Source organism: Chenopodium quinoa, unplaced genomic scaffold (assembly GCF_001683475.1).
Source record: "Chenopodium quinoa cultivar QQ74 unplaced genomic scaffold, ASM168347v1, whole genome shotgun sequence".
NCBI classification, from domain to species: domain Eukaryota; kingdom Viridiplantae; phylum Streptophyta; class Magnoliopsida; order Caryophyllales; family Amaranthaceae; genus Chenopodium; species Chenopodium quinoa.
Genome location: NW_018745448.1, coordinates 8321436 through 8345751, shown reverse-complemented (window position 1 = coordinate 8345751; position 24316 = coordinate 8321436). Strand labels below are relative to the sequence as shown.

The window sequence follows — 24316 nt, the reverse complement described above, 5'->3', positions numbered from 1 at the left end:
GTTCACCTCCAATCAGTTTAGTTTAGTTTAGTTCAGTTAAGTTCAGCTCAATTTAGTAAATGTGAATAGGCTCTAAGACTCTAACCCTTATTTAATAGAAGTTTCATTTTATTCTAACAAAACCCCCTCAATTACTAATCATAGTAAAATAATAGTTTAGATCCCGTGCATGCACGGTAATACAAGTTTATTTTATTATAATTAAACTTTAATGAATAAATTGACACATAAATATGTCTTTTATTTTTTAATTTATACTAACATCAACATTATAAGAGATTATTTGTATAAAAATTATTTTTATTAAATTGATATTAGTTAATTAATATATACATTTTCCTTTATGTTGATTAGAAAGTTTGTTAGTTATTTATACATTGATTTTATTTTTCCAACTTTAGATTTGTTTTAATGCAAAAAGATAAGATTATTGTTATTAATAGCAGTGATATATCATGTACATATCTTAAAGTTATTATTAAAATCATCCCTGAAAAAATAATTTAAGATACATTAAAATTTAAGACCAGTTCTCTTCAGCTTATTTTTAGTTCAGTTCAGTTTAGCTCCTAATTTTCATCTCTCATAAAATATTCAGTTCAGTCTAGTTCATTTCAATTCAGCACATTTCAGTAAATCAGAATAGACCCTTAGTAACAATATTATAAAAATTTGGAAAGAAAAATAGGCGATAATTGTTTTAGCCACATACTGACACGTGTAGTTCAAGATTCTCCTTTTAATATAGGTTTAATTGATGTTTTATTTTTCTTTTTTTTTAAAAAAAAATGTGAGACGTAATCTCGTGATATTTACTTCGAGTTAACATATGACAATCTTTTTATACCAAAAAATTGCACATAATGTAAACATGAACCTATATGTTAGATTTCGGGAAAACTCCTCAATCTGGAGTGTGTACAATTGATCAATATATATAGAGATACAAGACTAGTCCTCATCACGATAGGAGATCTAGAAAGATAAAGATACAAAAGATACAAATATATCCGACAAATATTATCTAATAATAATATCTATCACACCCCCGCAGTCGCAGTGGGAAGAGGTCGTACGCAAAGACTTGATCTGAAGTCTAAAAATAGTTCCCTCGATAGGCCCTTAGTGAAGATGTCTGCAAACTGATATCTAGATGGAACATGTAGAACCCGAACCTCACCCAAAGCTACCTTTTCTCGAACAAAGTGGATATCCATCTCCACATGTTTAATGCGTTGGTGCTGAACCAGGTTGCTCGAAAGGTAGATAACGCTGACATTATCACAATAAACGATAGTAGCCTGCTGGAGAGGACAGTGAAGCTCCAATAAGAGATTACGAAGCCAACAAGCTTCAGAAACAACGTTTGCAATGCCTCGATACTCCGCCTCTGCACTTGATTTGGACAAAGTAGGCTGACGCTTAGCTGACCAAGATACGAGGTTGTCCCCGAGAAAGCAACAATAACCCGATGTGGAATGACGGGTGTCGGGACAACCACGTCAGTCAGCGTCAGTGTAGGTAATCAAGCGAGAAGGAGCAGACGGATATAAATGTAAACCATGATCAATAGTACCCTTAATATAACGCATCAAAATGCAGCTCCTAGGGATCATGCATGAATAATCACACCTGTTGTACCGCATAAGCAATATCTGGACGAGTAAAGGTAAGATCCTGAAGTGCATCTGCAAGGCTGCGATACAGAGTAAGATCCCGGAATAGAGAACCCGAATTGGCACTAAGTTTAGACTTAGTGTCGACTGGAGTGGCAGCAGGTTTACAAGAGCTCATACCTGCACGCTCTAAGATTTCCTGAGCATATTTCTGCTGAGACAATAACATATAAGAGGGAGTGTGGGTAACCGCAATTCCCAAGAAGTAACTCAGTGGCCCTAGATCCGTCATAGGAAACTCTGTCTCCAAGCTAGAGATAATTCCCATGCGCAACCTGTCAAAAGATGTAACTAGAATAATATCATCAACATAAAGCAATAAGTACGCCATATCGTGTCCTTGCCGAAAAGTGAAGAGAGAAGTGTCACTCTTGGCAATAACGAAACCCAACTTGAGCAAAAAAACTCGCAAACCGTTGATACCAAGCCCGTGGAGCTTGTTTCAAATCATATAGGGCTTTGCGAAGACGGCAGACATAGTTAGGTTTTCTAGGTTGATGCATGTACACTGTTTCCTGCAAGTCACCATGAAGAAAGGCATTTTTAACATCTAATTGAGGAATAGACCACTTTTTAGCCGTGGCTAAACTGAGTACTGTACGAATAGTTGCCAATTGGCACTACCAGCCCATCTCACTTCACTCCACCAGCCCGTCAATCCTCCATTCTCACTCATCCCATCATTCTCACATCACCCCTGAATCATAATATGACATGCCCTGATATTGATTCTCACCTCGCCTTTATGGCTCTAAAAATAAAAAATAAAAAAAAATTAAATTTTTTTTTAAAAAAAAAACAAAAAAAAAACTATGATGTGCCTGAAAGTCTGAAATAAAGAAGAAATCAAATACTAGCTTAGTATAAACACCATCTATCTATATCAATACTGATATACATACTAAAGTAATCCCCAGCTCTATCCCACAAAGTACACGTGTCGCATTTGTATTAAAAAAATTTCCATCAAAAACCTTTTTTTTTTTCTCTTTTTTGTTCATGAAAATTAATAACATAACTGATAAAATAAATAAATAAAGAATATGCAACCTAAAAACTAGAGCAACAATAACAACTTAAATAAATAAAATATTTTTTTTGTATATTCCCTTGATTCTTTAACCGTTAAATTTAAAATGTATTGTTAGTTTCTATTATAAAAAAAAGGGGTTTTAACTCAATTTTAAATTCATAAGATGTCAAGAAACTAAAATTAGAGATAAGTATTCTACATTACCGTATCTAATTTATAATAATTTGATAACATAACTTGTGAATATCTGAGCATTGCTCGGGGCAAAGAACTACTCCCTCCGTTTTTAAATACTTGCTCCATTTTCCATTTCTTCATGCGTGGAGTTTTAGGAGAAATTAGAGAAAGTAATAAAATATGAAGGTAGTGGGGTTGGTGGAAGAATAAAAAATTATAAAAAGCAAAAGTAGTGGAGAGAATTAGAGGAGAGAGAATGTATGTTGGGAACATTAGGTGAGAGAAATTGATTAAATATTATAAAAGCTTTCCAAATAAAGAAATGAAGCAAGTATTTAAAAACGGCCGTAAATGGAAAGTGGAGCAAATATTTAAAAACAGAGGGAGTAGTATACAGTAAAATAACAACTGTTGATGTCATCACTGCCTACGTGTCACTTTCTTATTTTATTTTTTCCCTCCAAAATGCATGGATGATGTCATAATTTTCCTTTACAAGTTACTCATACCATATTTAACATTGCCTTGAAAATTAATTCCATTTGAATTTTTAAATTTTGGGTTTTCTACATATATTATGTTATTTAATTATTTATAATTTGTTAACAATAGTTAATAATTTAATTTAATTGAGATTTCCTAATTAAATATGAAAATTATGCACTTTTGGGAATTGTATATTCATATTTAATAAAAAATAATTAGAAAAGCGGAAAAAGTAGTTAATTTCTTTCAATATGTGTTAAAAGTCTATAATTCAATTTTTATTATAAATTAACCTAGTGTAACATTAAAGAACTCCTATGTATAGAACTCACTTTGGATCTGAAGTTGTCCAACTAATCAACTTTTTTTGGTAAATAAAGTTCCAAATCCATTTCATATGTTCTCTATAGATGTAGCATATCTAATTATGCTCAAATGACTTTCCAAATTAGTGTTTCGTTACGTTTATATAACCTTTAATCTACTCAACTAAACAGCTCATAAACTTGTTTTTTTGCTGAACTAATGCATTAATGCAATATGCATTATGCATTGGGTCACCAACAAATTAAAATGTCTACTGAATTTGTGGAATATTTTTTTGAACCACCACCTTTCACTTTGTAGCTGGTCCAATATAATTTCCAAATATTATGTGGAGTTCATAATTGGTTCCTATATCACTTTTTTGTGCATTTTATTCTGAAAATATGATCTAATAATCCTAGTTGCTGGATGTGTGTTAATTCTTGAGTTCTAGCTAGTTCTGGCTCACTTAGAGTTTATATGTTTTTAATTTTTTTCTATATATATATATATATATATATATATATATATATATATATATATATATATATATATATATATATATATATGTAAACATATTTATGACATAAAGCCGCACATTTCTGTAAACCAGTTTACTATTCCAGCTGTTGCAATATACTACCTCCGTTACATATTAATTACATCTTTGAGGTATTATTTGTAAGATATAAAATATTTATAAGTATTTTATTATACTTCTAATAAGTAGCGGAACTATTCTAATTCTGTACGTCTTTTTTGCCTTAACAATTCAACATTATGGTTTTGTTTGAAATTCCTTGATAAATTAAGACCTAAAGGGTTTCACTAGTCTAATATACTCCGTATATGTATTATTTGAGACGAACTAAAATTGATACTCCGTAGTTGATAACTAGTCTACTCTCTTTATGAGCATATCCTTGTCTATGAAGAGCCCCTTCAAGGTGACTAAACATGTGTATAATTTTGTACCCTACCAATAACATACTGTGTGTTTTGTTCTTTACATTACAAAGTATTGATTCTTGCTGTTCTCAATGTACAGTTTATTGTTCTTGTCTTAGTTTGGTATCAGTGTTACCGGTGCACCGAATAATACTTGTATGTCACAGACTCAGAGCAAGCTGAACTCTTGAAGGCCAAAGAATACAAGAATTATATGAATAATAGTAACGCCAAGATTTTATCTTCTCTTCCTTTTCTCCTGTACAAACATCATCATTTATATACCCCTCCACAACAAACAAATCCGAAATAAATCAAGCACAAGCTCTCAAAGATCACAGCAAACGTGAACGGTGATCATCACCGGCTGTTAACACCAGCCTAACTGCGAAATGAATCGCCACGCCTAATACATTGGATGTTCAAATTGATGATGACACATTTCGGAGTTAAATACATGATACACCCCTTTTGTCAAGGTCAAATGAACCAAGTAATATACAAGCTTCAGTAGTAGTCAAGGACTCACGGTCATCAAAGACGAGCCCATGCCGAATGTCTAGAAGCTAAAGCTTGAGGATCTTATCTTAAAAGTTCTTTAAACTTCATCCATTGCAAATGCTGTATAAAATAATTAGATGGTAAGCAAAAAGTTGTTGATGATGGATTCTAAATATAATAAAACCAACTATAGTATTAAAATGTTGCAAAAGATAGTCATTACAAGATAATCATTGGATTCTAATTAAAACAACAGTTCTTTACTTCTATAGTAGTAGTCTATTAGAGCTAGTGGGCATACAGCATCTAATTGTAGATGCAAGTAGCTTTGGATGCACCCGTAAAAAGAAAGAACACTTTGAATGTAATTCATCTTTATACTTTATGTTACTCATGACCAGTTGATTATCAAACGGAATTGAACAGCAAAAAAAATAAATACTCGTATCCAATGATTAGTATTCATTCATTCATTCACAATCCATGAACTCGTTGGCCCTTATATTCACAGCTTATTACTCTGTTAAACTTTTTTCCCTAAACTTTACCATTGAGGAGTTTGACATAGTAGAAGATAGACATAAATAGGGAAGGACCGACAGTTTAAAGGGCCCATACTATCAATTAGATAAAATCAACAGTTAAGTCAGCAACAAAATCCCATCCCACCTGTAATATATTCAATATTGGTCAGATTTAATGGCTTGACTGACATAGATATGAATATTCCAAAATTCTAGCATACTCAATAATTCAAGTGCTATTTGTTATTTGACATATTTGGTGGCCATATTAAATCAATGTAATTAATCTTACTATAATATGAGAAGAAAGGAGGGGAAAAGGCATATTATAACAAGAGGATTCACTGTCAAGAAAAGTAAGAAAAAGATCCTATGATGGAAAAGTAGAAACAGGAAGTTGGTGTAAAATCATTTCTAGAACAATGATCATGAATCATTCAGCAGGTTGTAGAATGAAAAACAAACTGTATATCAACTAGAAGTGGCTAAAGGGTTGTTCGGCGGATCAGGTCTGTTTATGAAATCTCGGGTTGGGCCATATTTGCGGCCATTGCCAATATCGCCTCATGTCAAATCAGGTCAATTTCGAATCTTATATCATATTATGTAATACTCCGTATCATGTAAGATTGTAAGGTATGGGTTTTTACCAATTATGAGTCGGTTTTGATGTCTACCTACTACCACATAGCGAGTGACTCATTAAAAAGTAATGGATAAAATTAAGAAGCATTTATGAAATGCTAAATGCCTGTATCAACTAACTACAGCAAAAGATATGATGGCCAAGGCAAAAGAATTGACAAAATTGCAGACTAATTGGGTAGAAAGCGAATTAAATTTACCTGTAGTCTATGCTCCTCGAACCACTGAATTAAAACAAGCAGCAGTGGAAGCTGAATCAAAGCTTCTGGGACTGCAATTTCTTCCTCTCTGGGCAGTTTGGCCTATGCCTTTGACACTTCCCCATGACTCCCGGTAAAAGCCTTCGTTCTGCTCGTGGTGCTTAACACCATCCATCTGTGGAGCAGCTTCGAGACTACCATCTCTACTAGGCATACTTCCTGAATAAGATGACTTAGGAATAGAGGACGACCTTCCTTCTGTTCTTCTCCAGAATTTCGGACTCAGGAATTCTGTACTAGGACAGCAAGTGCTTCCTGCTGAGTCATTGTTGGCAATTCTTCCGCTTTGCACAGCTAAATCATGGGAGATTTCATCCAGTGCTCTCTCGAGGCCAGATACTCTATTCTCCAAAGAGTCAATCCCACTTTGAGAATTACCCATAAATCTCTAAATATTGCAAAAGCAAAAGGTTAATGTTAGTTATCAATCTTCAAATTAAAAATGCAGAAACTACAATGATCTTTTTGCACTACTCTCATTCATATTATTATAGCTGTCTGTTTTTTGGGTGTAAATCAACACAAAAAGATACAAGAATACAAAATAGCCAGTTCTTATTAACAGCGGAATACAGAAAGAGTATGCAACCAACCTGAATGAGAACCATCATATCAGATTGCTGTCTCTCTATCTGAAGAAGCTGTTTTCTGATCAAAGACAGGTCCTCAGAATCTGCATTGCTTTCACCGACTTCTTCGTTTCCTCCTCCATCAAAGTCCAACCTCCGAGGCTCATCTTCCTCAGAGAAAGGAGCAACACGAGACCCAGGCTTGAAAGCATTAACCTTTGGCACCTTTTCCACCTTTCCTTCAAAGGATTGCTTTACAAAGTTGCTGCTCACATCTGATTCAACTGTCTCAGATGAAGCCGCAAGAGCAGCTAATTCAACCTTCCAATTTGACAATTTCTTAGGCTCAGCATTTTGGTACAAACTCGACTTCTTATCATTGGCCTTCAAAGGCAAAGACGACCTGCCCTTGGACACATTTCTTTTTGACTGAGCAGCTTCAAAGGCAACATCAGGGGAACTTTTAGAGACCGAAGAAGAATCAGTGACAGTCGAGTCATCGGACAAGGATGATCTGCTTTTCGACAGTGTTTCCTTCCTTTGCGGCGTCTCAAGTCCTATACTCTCTTGAGTGCTTGGGGACATGGAAGGTGAAATAGTGGCAACTGGACCATCAGACAAAGATGACCTACACTTTGCCATTGCTTTCTTTGATTTAGGAGTTTCAGTGCCAGCATATGAACATCTCCTTGGGATAGGAGGTGAACCCCCACCTGTTGTACCACTTTCTACTCCATTGACAACATCAATAAATAAAAAACTAATTAGTTAAAATATCCCCATCATTAATTATCTCAATCTCCAAGATAAACAAAATTGATTGCTGAACAAAATAGTTCATGCTTCAATTTCAGTTCCACATCTCCTATTTTTTTTTAAAAAAATTTCCTTAATAATTAGTCATATAACATCTACAATAAACATCGTATCGAATCAAAAATGAATTGCAAACAAGCTTCATAGCATTCAAAAAAAGTAATTACACAGCTCAATCAGAAATTTTTTGCATGATATTTGACATTTATATTATCAAGTAATTATAAACTACCTAACCCATACAAATAAAAACTTGCAACAAAAAATAATCTAAAATTTGCACAAAAACTCAGAAAATACATAGTCAACAATTTTTTTTAAAAAAAAGTTAATACCTTTAGAAATTGATGAATTAGATCTAGATAAAGCCTCAGGACCACCAGGAACCTCCCTCCAAGCCTCCAATGCCCGGTTCATAATTTCACGGGTAACCTTAACCTGTCAAAATCAACCATAATACAAACTTTAAAAAACAATTAAAACAAATCTACCCAAAACATGAAATCAAATCTCGTCTACATTACTGGTCCTTTACGACTCGATTTACTTTACCTTATCGAACCTCCTGGAGTCCAAGGAATTGACCACAAAACGCTTAACCTCAGCAGCAGAATCTTCATCTACAACAACCGCCATCTTAAGCAAAAGCTCGGCAGCAGATTTTCTAGCCATCCAATCGTCTGAACTCAGCATTTCGACCGCAACACCCACCACATTGCCAACTAAATTAGCACCATTATTGTTGCCATTATTAATAACAACACCATTTTTGACGCCAACAACACTCTCAATCACACCTAACAGTGCTCCTTTCGCCTTAAACCCGTCTCCTTTGAGCAACTTCATTGCTTTAGGTAGTACCCTTTTTCTCAACTCAATCACTTCTTTCTCCTCGAAAGCACCTGCATCAATGGCGGCCTTCAGGCATAGACAGCACCCGATCTGCGCGTTTAAATCTTGTTCAATCGATATCGAGCCGAGAGTTGCGTCAAGTAAAGGCGGGTAGTTTAACGGGGAGAGCGCAGTGACGGCGGAAACACAGGCATTACGAACAGAGGAGTCGGAATCTCTCAAACGACGGAGTAAAAAGGGGATGATCTTGGGTAAATGAGGAGAGAGAAAATGTTTGTGGGTTTGATTTAGGAGAGATAGAAGAGTAATACAATGAACACGAACAGGGGATTTCAAGGAAGAATCGATTGAGAGAATACATGATAAAAATGTTGGGAGAAAATCTAAAGAAAGAGATTTAGCGAGGTAATTTAGTTCGGAAGAAGCTTGAGTGAAGGTTGCTCTGTCAGAGAGTTTATCAATGGAGGTGAAGATTTTTTGTCTGAGTTCGTGGGTGTTTGATGGTTTTTGGTATGACGCCATTTTCATGGAATTTGATGAAGGAAGAGAGAGAAAAATGGAGGAAGAAGAAGAAGGTGTTTTTTTTTTTAAGGTGGAATTTGCAGAGGATTTTGTTTATAAACGTTTCAGAAGGAAGAAGGAAGAAGGAAGAGAGAGGAGAGAGAGAAGAAGTGGGAGGGAGGTATCGTTTTCTAAGTTACAAGGCGGGGTTTTTTTTTTAGCTCGTTGAGAAAGTGATTTAAGTGGGACATTCTACTTAAAATTTTGATTAGGATTTGTATTAGTGATACTGATATCCGTTGTTAAATGTATGTAGTTTTGTTTTTTTTTTCTTCCATCTATATTTACTAAACTTAAATTTATTATGAATTACTCGCAACAAAGAGGTATTATTTGTGAGATATAAAATATTCATTTGTTGTGAGTACTACGTAATGGAGGGAGTAATTGATTTGGTGATTAGGTCATGATCTTTTGAACTATTGTGCTCTACTAATGGCTTGTTCTCATTGACTGAAATGAATATTTTATAAGAGAAGGAAATTAAGAGCTAAGCTGAACTGAACTGAGTTGAACTGAACTGAACTGAGCTGAACTGAACTGAACTGAATTTCAACGTAAGAGAACAGGCCCTAAGTCATGTTATGTTCTATTCTGCTAATATTTGTGTTTACTCTACTGAATTCTTCTCTACTGTACTCAGAAGTTCAAAAGAACAGGGTCTTACTTGTATTTGAAGTTATTACAATATCATTCAAATTTCACCAAACACTCATGGTTCAATTATTAATCTTCACTGCTAAGGGCTTGTTCTCTTCATCTTAATTTCAGTGCAGTTCAGTTCAGCTCCAATCAGTACGTTCAGATCAGCTCATAAACACTTCATTATTTCACAAACAATTCATTTTAGCTTTATTCAGTTCAACTCCAATCAGTTCGGTTCACTTCAGTTCAGTAAATCAGAACAGGCTCTAACATATTGTTAAGAGCTAACCGTTACGTGCACATTTAATAGCTACTATAGCTACGGTACCACACAACTACCAGCTACGTAAACAAACTACTCTCTCCGTGTTTTAAGAATTTTTCCAATATTTACATAATGGTTTTGACTTGATTAATATAACTAATATATAAAAACAAATCATATCATATAACTAATATATAAAGCTAAACTTTTAGCAGAACATGCCCTAGTCCTTAGGGCTATAGGCTATGTTTATTATTTTCCCTAGTTTTATTCAATAACAGTCGATTTTGATAAGTAAAGATTGATTATTTCATATACTAAGAAATAAAACAATGAACTAATGGCCTGTTCTCATTGACTGAACTCAACTGAACTGAACTGAAGTGAAATGAATATTTTATAAGAGAAGGAAATTAAGAGCTGAGCTAAACTGAACTGAAATGAACTGAATTTCAACGTAAGAGAACAGGCCCTAAATCTCTCCCCTTTGAGTCAATGAACAAACCCACGTGTAAGTGAAAGTGTTATCCTACATTGAAATAGTGTAAAAAGTGTTGGAAAGTATATCCACATTGAAGAACACAAAAAAAGTTATGTCCACTTTATAAGACTAGCATGTTCTGATATACTGAAAACAACTGAATTGAACTAATTGGAGCTGGATTGAATTGGACTGAATAGAGCTGAAATGAATTGTTTATGAGAGAAGGAATTAGTAACTGAACTGAAATTAAGTTATTACGAAGTATTAAAAATATCATCCATAATCCCGCTAAATAAAAATGAGTTTTTTTTGGGTCTAAAAATACATTTTTGGATCCCATGTGTAAAAAATTTCTCTCCCACGCTTTTTATTACAAATTTTCCAAAGTGATTCAATTTTTGGACTCATAAAACCTAATTTATTCTAAATTGGTTAGCAAAAGAATACAGTAAATGGATTTAAAAAAAGGTACAATGAAACATGCACTACTGAAAAATTGGATTGGATAATACGGAGTACTAGTACAGGCTAATAAAATTACTAATGATCATATATTTGTACCTCAAGTCTATTGCTCATATATGTACATTAAACAAGCGTAATTGCAAGGTTAACTTAAAAAAATGGAAAGAGTACTAAAATATTTACATATCGTGTTATGTCATATACTCCGTACTTCAGTAACTTTGCATTTGGTACATTGAATTTAATGTCTAACAGACTAACCAGAGTAATTAAGCCAAATTATTGATTACTAGAAAATAGATGATTCCTAGTTTTCTTGAAACAACCATTCCGGAAGTGTCGTGACGTTACGAAGACTCAACTTTTTTGTAATGTCACAAGGATTAACCTGGACAAGTGGTTATGTATTTGTTGACAAGCTTCTCATACATTACCTTATCATATTATACTCACAATATTAATGAACCTTTTAATTATTTTATATATAAAAACTCAGGTAAATTGCCTGAAATTGATTAAAAAGAGGATTAAATAGATAATTTAAGTTATAAAAAAATGAGGAGAAAAAAGGCGTAAATCTAGAATGAAAGCATGTGAAAAAGATATGGGTTAAATTAAAGTGTTCCAAGGAACAGCAAACCACGTGACTCCTCAGAAGTCTCTCATTCATTAGAATTCATTGAATGATGAGAGGGACTTTGCTTACTTTGTTTTCCTCCCCTGCCAATGCCATCATCATCATATTCTCAATCCCCAGTTTTTAACTTAGAGATTTTTTATATGGAGTACTTATTAATGTAATTTTGCAAGAAAAGATTCAAGACTTATTACTCATATCACTCATCTACATACTTATTAAGAGTAAAGTATGTGATTGAATTTGAGTAAAGCTCATTGAATTTGAGTTCTTTCAATCCATTTTAGATGATGAGCTGTTTAATTAATAACAGGTCAAATTAGTTTGAGGTCGTATTTGGTGAAAAGTTGAAACAGATTTTGTTATGTTGAGGCCTTGAGCAAACCCACGTGTAAAGTGTAACTAGAAGTGTTGTCCCTCATCAATCGAGTATGTAAATAGAGTGAGAGTGTTGGAATGTGTAACCCGCATTAAAAAGAGAAAATTGTGTTCATTTTATAAGGCTAAGGGCATATTCTCATACGTTTATATTCAGTTCAGTTCAGTTTAGTTCAATTCAGTTCGGCTCAGTTCAGCTCCTAATTTTCTTCTCTTATAAAATATTCATTTCACTTCAATTCAGTTCAACTCAGTTCAGTTCAGATGAATTCAGTTTATGAGAACATGCCCTAAATGACTACTCTCCTCATTATCATATAATTTTAAGGTAAAACTCTTAGACTTATAAAATAGACACTCATAACGGGTGCACTTTAAACCTGCCCCAAACAATTGTTATAATACACATGCATACTAAAGGAACAAAATAATAACACGGTACGGTGTTAAGGTATGCAATCTGGTAGTATAGATTTTGATGACCAAAAAAATATTGCAAAGTCATGAATTTTGTGAATGATATTCATCAAGATTCTAGCAGTTCATCTTTGTACAGACTAGATAGTGTGAACAAAGAAAATATTGCAACTAACCATGTCGATCATAATAAATCAGAGTTGCAATTACTAATATTTCTGAGCTGTTGAAGACTATCTAGCTTCAAGACCGAATCAACTTTTGTTCGCACGTTTAATTTTCAGTCATACAGCTCATGAAAAACAAAGTACTAGCTACTACTAGTCTTCTGTTCTACTGTGTTGCAGTATATCATGACGTGCAAGTCATTTGCTAACGACAAAATTGGCTCGTCATGTAGGTTGCAAGCTCTCTTTCACAAATCGCCAAATCTGCCATAGTTTTTTTTTTTTACAAAGCCATAGTATAGTATAATGTAATGTAAACTCCTTGATTAGAGTGATTTTCATTGATCAATATTTATAGGGTTACAATGAGAAACCTAATCATATTAGGTAACATAAGATATGTATAGATATCAAAGATAATCTTATACAAAATATATCCTAAACCTAAGATGAGAATATTCTATGGATATTCTCTATCACACCCCCGCAGTCGGAGCGGGAGAAAATCGGAAGCTTAGACTGGATCTGAATCACGCATCGAGCGGTAAGGATAGTATGGTAACCCATGATCAAAAGGGAAGTAGTAGACATGTGCCTGTGATGACGTTGAGAAGCAACAGTCATGACCTACGTAGAGTAGAGATAAGCACTGCTAGGCCGGAGGAGAAGGAGAAGAGCCGCACACAGACTTGGGCTAAGTTGCGGATCCAGAGAAGAAGAAGTTAAGGGATCAAACCATCATCGGGGAGAAGACACTACACTACTACGTGAAATCACAATTGAAGAAAAACAAATAAAATTGCGCAAGAAAAATATTAAATTCCACCACTTGAAATTAATCAATTCCCAAAAGAGAAACCTAGGTAGCAAGAATCAATACCCCACAAGGATTCCAAGTGCTGCAACAATAAGAGGAGCCAACTTGATAGCAAAAGAGATGTGCATAAGTTGACCTTATTCTAGTATACCACCACCAAAACAAAATCTATGTGATTATGTGTAGAAAAACCAATGGGGCAATGTAAGAATCATTGTTGGTCATGAGGAGGTGGAAATAGAGTGCGGCACATGGAGTATGTTGGCAAAAATTGGTACTGCCAGTAGTGGGAGGCGGTAGTGTATGCGATTGCCACCAATGATGGAGGCGGCTTTCGCGGTTGCTACTATCGGTGGGAGGCGCAATGCTACATAAAGATTCTAAAAAAAAAAACTTTGAGAAAAGAAAAAAAAAATATGTGTGTGTGTTTGCGGAAGCATAAAAAATTTGTGTATATCCCGCCGGTGGGTTTAATTTTCTAACCCACCGGCAGGGTGAAAATTTTTGTATATGATCCCAAGATCTCACCTAAGCTGTGATACCATGTCAGAGAATGTAAGCTCCTTGATTAGAGTGATTTCCATTGATCAATATTTATAGGGTTATAATGAGAAACCTAATCATATTAGGTAACATAAGATATGTATAGATATCAAAGATAATCTTATACAAAATATATCCTAAACCTAAGATGAGAATATTCTATGGATATTCTCTATCACATAATTTTTTTAGCCATGAAGGTCACACAAATAGATATGGGGTAGGTGGACTCCATGGTTATACTCCGTAAAACAAAGGCCGACTTTCAATTTGAAAAGTATTTGTTTTGATTTACTAAACTGAGCTGAACTGAACTTATTGAAGCTGAACTGCACTAAATTAAATATTTTATGAGAAAAGAAAATCAAGAACTGAAGTGAATTAAAAAAAAGCTAAAGAGAAAAGACCCTTAACCATTGTCAAAGTTTCATTGGAATCGTATCGGTCATATTATATTACTTCATATGTAGTATTCTGTAATATGTTGTATTATCCAGTCCCTTCCTCTCAATATAATTGTCACATTTAACCAAGCATGCTTGGTAGAGTTGGTGGATAACTTAGCGAAGGTCACAAGTTCGAGCCTTATCAACTACATATGCGTGGGAGTAGGGGATTTCATTACCCCACCTCTACTCTCAAGCGTTAACTTGCGAAGCTGAGCTCACTTAACCCGTGAGAGGTGCAAGTTTAATAGGGTCTTAGCTTCTTCATCTTTATCTTTTAAAAAAAAATAAAAAAATAAAACCTAATTGTCACATTTCATTTTTAAGCTATCATAAATCGATTTTTTTTTAATACGCCTTTTTCTATCAAGGTGAAATTCACACACACATTTTTTTTTTCTTGTACTTTATTTTTGGACTTTAATGCTAAAAATTGTTTATGGGTAATTGTTAGTTGAAACGAACACTACAAGAGGGGGTGAATTGTAGGTGAGTTCCTATTGACTACTTTTGCAAATTATAAACAGAACATAAAAGGAACTTAGCAAAGCACATAGGATTTTATGAGGAAACCTTCCATGACCCAATTGGAAGTAAAACCTTAACCCTTCTAAGGGATTTCCACACAAAACCAATTCACTATAATAGGGCAAACACCAAGTTACAAACCTATTATATGATAAACCTGTACTCACAAGTTCCAATTAGAACTTGCTACACAGTAGGACTCTATCTCACCCAATTCAAGTTCCTTACTTGAATTAACTAGTACTCTCACAGTACAATCACAGACTTTGCACTCAAAACTCTCTCACCTGTATGCAATATAAATTTCACACACTCACACCCAATAATCCAACCGATTGTAGACAATGTAACCCCTAGAATATATCAGGCAAGAAATGCACGAAATCCGAAACTAATATGACAAGATTAAGCTTGGAAAACTTACACGTATTAAGCTCAAAGATTTCTTCACGCAAAAACTCACAAAAACCTAATGAGATCATATCTCTACTATTTATACAAGTATAACTCGTATAAAAAGTAGGATTTTCTAAAAGATAAAAGTTAACTTTCCTTATCTCAAGAACACGGTTTAAGTAAAACATATTTTGAGAAAATCTTTTTCCGGAAGATAAAGAAAGATATAATTAAAAGGAATAATATCTTTTTAACAAAACAGAAACAAATTTAAATAAAATCTTTTTCTAAAATCTATCTTATTATCTTTTCCAATTTTATCTAATTTGCCAATTTATCTTATCACGCTTCTAATAGATTTCGTGCATATCTACTTAAAATATTTAACAATAAATCTAAAAGATAAAATCTTAACTAAATTACTATTACTGTGCCGCGCTTCTGTAATCTTAAATTACTTGGGCTTCACGCAGACCAGGAGCAGGTTCCTGCTGTCACTCGATCTCCAGTCCTCAATTGGAACTTCGCAGACTAAGTTCCTTCTGGAACTTCCTGTCTTCAGCTTACATCTTCCAAGTTCTTGTTAGGGAACATTCCTATTAAGAAACTCAGTTCTTGTTAGAGAACTCTTCATATTGTTTGTCTTTTCATTAAAGGTCTCTTCATGTCTTCATAGTCCAAGTACTTTTCCACCTCCAAGGTCTACTAAACCTATACTATTTAAACACTTAAAAACCTTTATTAGTTGAGTGTGCTTTAGTTTAAGTTCATCATCATGAAAACCTTTAAGCTTCAACAGTAATTAAAATAGATTAGAGGGAGGAAGTATGTACATCTGTTTATTTGTTCACATTCTTCATTGTGTCTTTTGTTCTACATTTATGGCCGTGTTGCCCGTGTATCCGATCCCTTTGTTTCCAATTAATCTCAACACGTCGATCTTTAGCTATACACTTAATCTTGTATAACTCGACTAGACTAATAGTCAACATTCTAGCTACTTGATCCGGTTGAAACCTTACAACTTTGTGCAAATTGAGTAAGAGTAACTATGCTATCATAATGTAGTAAACGTGACAAATTTCATGGTATCGGACTATCGGGAGACAATACACAACACTTTCCAATTCCCAAGAGTTAACCTACTAAGAAACTAAGTGTGCGTACAAAAACAGCATGCATAATTGCACATTGAATTTTTATGCAAGTCTCAAATATCTAAGCCATTTTGCTATCCTATGAATTGTAACATCTACTCCATTGAACATTAATTAAAACCTCTAGTCTATACATTATGCAAGCAAGGAGTTACACTACTCCATAATCTTATGATTTTATATAAGCACTACGTATATTTTGATCGATATTATAATGCTACTATGTTAGCACGTAAGAGCATGTTCTCATTTACTGAACTGTACTAAACTTATTAGAGCTGAACTGAATATTTTATGAGAGAAGGAAATTAAGAACTGAACTGAATTTATTAGAGTTGAAATGAACTGAAAATAATCTGATGAGAACAGAGCTTAACTTGGGAGAATCTTTGCTCTATGAACAGAATCTAAAAAGAAGAGAATAAAATTGGGTGAATTTTCATTAAAGAATAAGGGCCCTGCATAGCTAATTAAGCTAGTATAGGTTGGCAAGAAAAACCCTATATCCACCTTTCTTTTATGTCCTATTTACTGAATTACACTATCAATTTTTTTCAATTTATAGTAAAGCTAACCCGAGAAAAAGAAGGCCTAATTCGAGCAAACAAATAAAAATAAGAAGCTTTTATTCATGTGTTTATTAGGCTACTAATACGTTAGGTTGGTATTGTATTAATTGATTGACGCAGTACACTATTAAGCTTATCTTCCCTTTAATGGTCTTAATGCCTTAAGATGGCAAGATAAAGGTATAGCTTAGCTCCTTCTTTGATATAGTACTCATGTTTAATGTAGAGAACGAAGGTACTAGCTAGGGTGGTGCAATATCTACGAGTAGTTCACTAGACATAGTTGGCATGTGTCGGTTATGTAATTATAAGATGTATCATCATAAACGGGATTTAATTAATTATCTTTAAAAATATGATCATCGTGAAATTCTTCTCAATATGTCTATAATTGAAAATTTCTATAATTAGTTAAATTAAATTTATAAGATAACAACATAACACACATTGAGACTCGAGACCTTATACAACATCTTGCATGGTAGCGACATACACCAAAATTAATATCCAAAATACTCACAAGGGTCGGGAATAAGGAAGAGGCAAAGCACATGAAGTAAGGTGGATCCATGTGATAGGAAGGTTAGAAGACAAACAATTTAGACTTGTGTTGTTATTGTCAACTAATATCTTGTAGACGTTTAAGTAGATAAGGATCATACGATATTATTACTTGTTCATCCAATAACCAAAAGAACCCGCAAATCCTCGGGCCACCTTATATTTCGGAATACTTCACTACATGATCAAATGATTCTACTATATGTTTTATATAAATATATCTAAGGTTTGAAAACTATGTAATAATATAAATGTCAAAATTAATTCACAGGCTTCCTTAACAACATTTGGATATTGATATTATATTGTCTCTGTCAATTCACAGAATCACATAGATTCACGACAGCTAAAAACTTGGAATTTTGATTCAGTTGAACATATCGGAGCTTGGAAATTATTCTATATTGATTTTTTTAAAGTGGTGATACTTGGCCAATCTTATGTATACGGAGTAACGATTTAAATTTAACAGCTATTATGTGCATAGAGTAATGTAGAAGGGAATATATTATTTCAGAGGTCCAACTATCTAAATATAACTGTATTTATCTGCACCAAAAAAATAAATCATATAACTGAATTTATGAGTTACTTGAATAATTGACACATTTGACTTTTTTTTTTTTCTTAACTTTGACAATTTTTTATTGCTATTATATGAAATCAAATGTTAATAAAAACTTTATTCCAATAATATGCATTAAGATAAATTCAACGACTTATTAACATTTTATTTTATATAATATCAAAAAAGACAGTCAAAGTTATTATTAAGGTTAGATCATGCGTTTGTCATGATCAAAGTTAGTTTTGCCACATCAGCAAGTTTGTTAGGACTTGTCCGCTCATATTTTATTTTCTTCATTTATTTCTCCTTGTAATAAATATTGCGCGGCCGTAATTTTATTTTCTCATATTTTGATATTTTCCATTAACGAAATTAGTCGTTAATCTTTGTCAAAAAAAAATAAAAATAAATTATTCCTTAATCTTACTTTCTCTTTCTAAGATTCTTTCTCTCTTTTCTCCTCTTCTTTTACGAATTTTTGGTTTCTTCATATGGTATCAGAGCTCAAAATCCTGGAATTTCGATTGTTTTCTACAGTCGATTATTGATTTGCTTTGTTTTCTTTTGCAATTGTAGTTCGATTGTTAACTTTTCTCCATTTTCGAATCAATTTTTGAAAAAAGTCAAGCGTGTTAATTATTCAGTACGGAGGAGTTATTGGAAAAAGTCAAAACGTTGTACTTCAAAAAAAATATCGAGGGACGATTTATATAGCAATATAATTTGGAATGGTTGATTTTGAAAATAACTTCGTATGTGATTATGATAAGGAAAAAACTGACACTTTTATTATATAGCCAATTGTACCTTGTATAAAGTGAGGAAGCCCCGGTTTATCTTTGTGATAAAAAAAAATATTTATAATATAGCCAAGAAATTAAAAGATCAAATATTTTACTGGAAAAATTAACAACAATAAGTTGAACTATGGGTGGTCTTCCAATATTAAGTTCAACTTTAATAATTAAAAAATAAGCACAACTTTATGGTCACGTTTCCAATACTAAGTCATGACTTGTTGGATGAGTTAATTACCGATTAATGTTCCACGTGTCAAAACATTATTAGTGACATTTGTTTCAAATATTATTTTTTCAATAAAAAAAAGTTTAACTAAATTGTTGTTAAAATCTCACTAACATAATTAACTAATCTAGCTACTTAATGGTATATAAAAAAGTAAATCTAAATAATAAAACACCGCCACCCCAATTGTCGGACCCTAACCCCTGCCAGCAAACCCCACCAACCTCACCCTTCCCGGTGAACCTCACCTAGACCCATCCTTGCTGGCAAAACCCCACCTAATCACTCCTAGCAGCGAATCCCACCCAACCCTTCCCTTGCTTGTGAAATTCCTACCCATTCCCCAACCCGATGCGGCCTTGCCTAGGAAACCCACCCAATCCGTCGACCAAGCCCCCTCCCAACGACGACCCACACCCAAACATTAACGACAATCTCTCCTGCCCCCACCTCGAACCTAAATGTACTATCCTAAATTTTGACCCGCACAAATCCTCACCCGCTCGCAAACCCCATGAACCTTGCTCACAAACGCCCACCAACGCTACCCCAACCCTTGTCGGTGAAGCTAAAAATAACTTTTTTGTACTTAAAGTTAATATTAAGATTAATTTTATTATTAATTAAATTAATTAATATAATATGGAGTAATTAAGAGTTAAGCCCTGTTCACTTCAGCTTAAAAAAATAATATTAAGTAAAAATAATTTAAGTTCAGTAAAAATAAGTTCAGTTCAGCAAAAACAATTTCAATTTAGTTTAAAAAGTTTAATTCAGTAAAAATAATGTCAGTTTAGTGAAAATCAGTAATTTCAAAGAAGAAATATAACATGGAATCAGTAAAAATAATTCCACTTCAATAAAAATAATTTCAGTTCAGTAAAAATAATTTAAGTTCAGCAAAAATAATTGGAAAATTTGTAATTATTAATCCCAACTTTAAGCCATTTACTTTCATTAATCACAACTATCGTTTATTCCTGAATAATCCCAACTTTAGGGGGTGTTTTCTTTTATGAGGTCCAAATTACCGGTGACCTGAAGAAAAGGTAAACTGTTTTTTTGTTTTTTCATATTGCCACATGTCAGCTTTTAAATGGTCAAAATAATAAAAATCTTTTAACAAAAAAAAAGGGTATTTTCATTTATACCACCTTCAAATAATGACTTTGTCGAATTTACCACCTCCAAAAAAAAACATTTACTTTACCACCTCATAAAAAAATTAAACATCAGTTTTACCACCTCATCTGAGCTCAGGTGACGGAAAACGCTTGTGGGGCCTCATCAATTTACTTGGTTACTGTTAAACATCAGTTTTACCTCCAATTTAATTCTTTTAAAATCGATTTCCCTCTGTCTCCTCCTTTTCTCACCTTCCACCTTCCATAATCAATGTCTCACCAAATTTCTCACTTCCTCATCAATTTTCGTCTCTCTTTCCTTTGATTTTTCTTGATTCTCACTGTAACTGCTTCTCTCTCCTTTGAATTTTCTCTTTCTCTCTGTAAAAACTGAAACCCTAGATCAATTTGGGTGGTTGAAATCGAGCTGGAACCACAAAATTGCAACACATCAGCTTCTCTTGTCATCTTCCACAGGGTGAGGGGACCAAAAGCTTGGTAATTTGCTGACAGAAATCGAGATTCCTGACTACAAGAGGTACTTTAAACCCTTTATTAGTACATTTCGTTGGATTTATGGTTTTCAATTGGGGTAAAGTATGCCTTTTTGGGGGAATCTGTGAATTAAATTATTATAAACCCTAATTATGCGAATCTTTGACTGAATTAGAGTGTGCATTTGTTAAATAATTAGTTAATTAGATTTACTTGGTTACTGTTAATTTAGTGCATAGTCAATGTGAATTGCTTTTAATTGCTGTAATTGGTGAATTGGTTTTTGTTGTTTACTGTAATTACTGAAATTGGTTATTGTTGTGTGTGCTTTTGTTGGTGTTGTTACAGAATGGACACAGTGGACTTAAAAATTACAGTAGGGGGTGCCTTTATACCTTCTTTAGCTGGTAAAAATAGGAGGGTGTTAACTTGGGATGGTGGGTGGGTTTATTGGATGAGAAAGGTGGAAAAAAATAAGATAGATGTACACTTTTTGAGGCAAGCAGCTATACATGGGTTTGTGTATGTGAATGTGAAGGTTCCTAGGGGGTTTAGTTGCTGGTATAAACAAAAGGGCAAGTCTTGGGTGAATGGTAAAAGGGAGCTTGTTGATGGTGAGGTGAATGGTTTCCTAGAGTCGGTGAACAAAGAGGGGGCATGTGAGATGTATGTTACCAGTCATGAGCCAATTGAAGGGACTAACAAAACACCCTTCAAATGTATATCTGGGAATGAGCTAACCCCTGCACAAAGGAAGGAACTGAAAAAGAGGTTTGATGGGCCTAAAGTATACAAACCCAGCCCAGAACTTAGTAAGCCCACTGAAGAAGAGCCATTTAGGAGAAGCCCTAGGTTAAAAGGCATTGTTATACATGACAGAGAGGCTGAGGAGAGGCTTCCTAGGGCAGAGAAAGTGAATGCTAATACACATAAAGGGAAGGGTAAACTCACTGCTGCAGATAAGGGTAAGGCTAAGGTTGGGGATGAGACTGGAAATTTTGCTAATTTAGTGAGAAAAATAAAAGAAAGAGTGAGGAGCTTAAGGGATGACAGTGATGTGTTTAGTGATGAGGATGGTGATACAGAGTCTTCTGATTCTGAGTTGAGTGATTTTGAGTTAGTAGTTGATGAGGGAGAGGAGGGCTTATACTCTGATGATGATGAACAGTGGTTGAAGAAAAATGTAGACCATATTAACAGTGAGGTGAAAGGCAGTTTGAGGGGAGTTACTGAAGGAGGGGATCAAAGTGATGATGAGTTACTCTGGTAAGCTTCTATTTAGGTTCTTTTATGTCAGTTTTATGGTGAACTATAATGTATGCTAGGAACATTTAGTTTTGCACATATTTACATGTCTTTCTATTTTGTGAAAACTGTATGCCATGTGTCTATGTTGTGTTGAATGGTTGTCATGTGTGTGGTTGTATCAGTTTGAGTTTGAAGTTGCTATGGAAAGTATCAATTTTTTGGATGAAGAAGCATACCAGTGGTTGTCAAACATTGACCCCCAGCACTGGTCAAGGCATGCTTTCTCTACAAACTGCAAGTCTAACATGTTGTTAAACAACATGTGTGAGACATTTAATGCAGTGATTAGAGATGCCAGAGACAAGCCTATTCTAACTCAAATGGAATGGCTTAGAAGATATAGATGAAGAGGAGTAATGACAAATGGGAGGCAGCAAAGTCTTGGGAAGGTTTACTAACCCCATTTGTCAACAAAGTCTTTGATGGGTTGGAGAAGTATGCCATGACATGTGAGGTTACAACTTCAAGGGATGAAATTTATGAGGTGAAATACAAGGATGATCAGTGCATTGTGGATCTGCAAGAGAGAAAATGCACTTGTTATAGATGGGAGTTGACAGGAATACCTTGTGTCCATGCATTTGCTTGCATAATGGACAAAAGGGATGATCCTGAGTTGTATGTGCACCCACATTACTATAGGGTGACATACTTGGCTGCATATGAGAACCCAATACAGCCAATGCCTGGCCCTAAGAATTGGGAAAAGGTCAAGCTCAGACAGCCTTTGCCACCTATGCTGAAAGTGCAGCCAGGAAGACCTAAGGCAAATAAGAGAAAGCTTGAACCAGGGGAGGGCACTTCTGCAGCACCTGAGGGCAAGAAGCCAAAGGTGATGAAACAATGCAAGAACTGTGGTGGGTTTGGCCACTTTGCCAAAACATGCAAGGCTGAAGCAGCACCAGAACAGCCTAACCCACCTGCAACAAATCCAAAGGGTGGGAGGCCACAGATGCAGACTCCTTGGCTTAAGGAACAGAGAAAGAAAAGTGAAGAGAAAGCAGCAAGACAGGTATTTTGTGTATTTTGTGACTTGAGTGTATTTAGTGGCTTTGTTTCTGAGTCTTGTCATACTGTGATTGCAGGCTGCACTGAAGTTGCCACAATATCAGCCTCCAACAACAGCACATGCTGGGTCAAGTAATGCTGCACCTATAACTGCTGTGTCAAGCCAGCCTGCAACAAGAACAGAGCCTTTGCCAACTCAGCCTGTTACCAGGAGCAACAGGAGCCTGAGTCAGCCCACAAGAGTGCCAACAACTACTCCTCCCAAAGTCAAAATACAGACCAGGTCCAAGCTTCATGTAATGACAAGCAAGAAGGACAAGGATCTCAATCAACTGTGACCCTAGGTCTACTCATTAGTATTTTGTAATAGACAACCAAGTTTATTTGGTAGTTGAACAATGATAGTTGAACAATGATTTTGCACAAAGGTGCCTTAACTTTTGTCTCAGCCAATGTAAAACAATTTCAAACATTGTGTTGCAAGTACTAATACGAATTGTGATATGTTTCTACCAAAAAGTTCCATTTCTCATTGATTTTGTTAAAAGTAGTACAAGAAATGTCATCCCAACATCCACACATAATAATTCAACAAAACACAACATAAGTTGGGGATTTTTTTTGTTTCTAAGCATTCCTAAATGAACCTAAGATCTAAAATACATAGCCAGTACCAAACCAAAACAACAAAACACAACAATAGCATGTACTGTGAGCATTTTCTTTGTTGTTGCATTGCTGCCATGCACTTCCTTGATCATCTTCTTCCTGTCTGAGCTAAGAGCTTTGCATTTCATCTTCAAGCAGTCAATCTCATTGAGCAAGCACCTCCTTTGTCCACTAACATCATCAACTTCCCTCTTCATGTCATTCAGCTCTCCCTTCATTAGTTTCTTGTCCAGCAGCAAGTTGTTAATCACCTCTGTTTGCCAAGGTGTTCCATCTGGTTGATCCACCC

The 24316-nt window shown here is 34.5% G+C and overlaps 3 protein-coding genes across 3 annotated transcripts; 2 read left to right on the top strand and 1 right to left on the bottom strand.

Annotated features, from left to right (window-relative positions):
* Positions 1 to 4843: 4843 nt before the first annotated feature.
* Positions 4844 to 9419, bottom strand: LOC110713627 (TORTIFOLIA1-like protein 4). Its single transcript, XM_021892084.1, has 5 exons — positions 8494 to 9419; positions 8277 to 8379; positions 7150 to 7853; positions 6497 to 6944; positions 4844 to 5247 (listed from the first exon to the last, which is right to left on the bottom strand). Exons 1-4 carry the CDS (start codon positions 9319 to 9321, stop codon positions 6504 to 6506), a joined length of 2076 nt encoding a protein of 691 aa, XP_021747776.1. The 5' UTR covers positions 9322 to 9419; the 3' UTR covers positions 4844 to 5247; positions 6497 to 6503.
* An 11172-nt stretch (positions 9420 to 20591) lies between these two features.
* Positions 20592 to 22799, top strand: LOC110713628. Its single transcript, XM_021892085.1, has 2 exons — positions 20592 to 21085; positions 21391 to 22799. Exon 2 carries the CDS (start codon positions 21392 to 21394, stop codon positions 22310 to 22312), a length of 921 nt encoding a protein of 306 aa, XP_021747777.1. The 5' UTR covers positions 20592 to 21085; position 21391; the 3' UTR covers positions 22313 to 22799.
* Positions 22694 to 23886, top strand: LOC110713758 (pollen-specific leucine-rich repeat extensin-like protein 1). Its single transcript, XM_021892204.1, has 2 exons — positions 22694 to 23362; positions 23436 to 23886. The coding sequence occupies exons 1-2, from the start codon at positions 22694 to 22696 to the stop codon at positions 23694 to 23696; spliced, it is 930 nt and encodes a 309-aa protein (XP_021747896.1). The 3' UTR covers positions 23697 to 23886.
* The last annotated feature ends 430 nt before the right edge of the window (positions 23887 to 24316 follow it).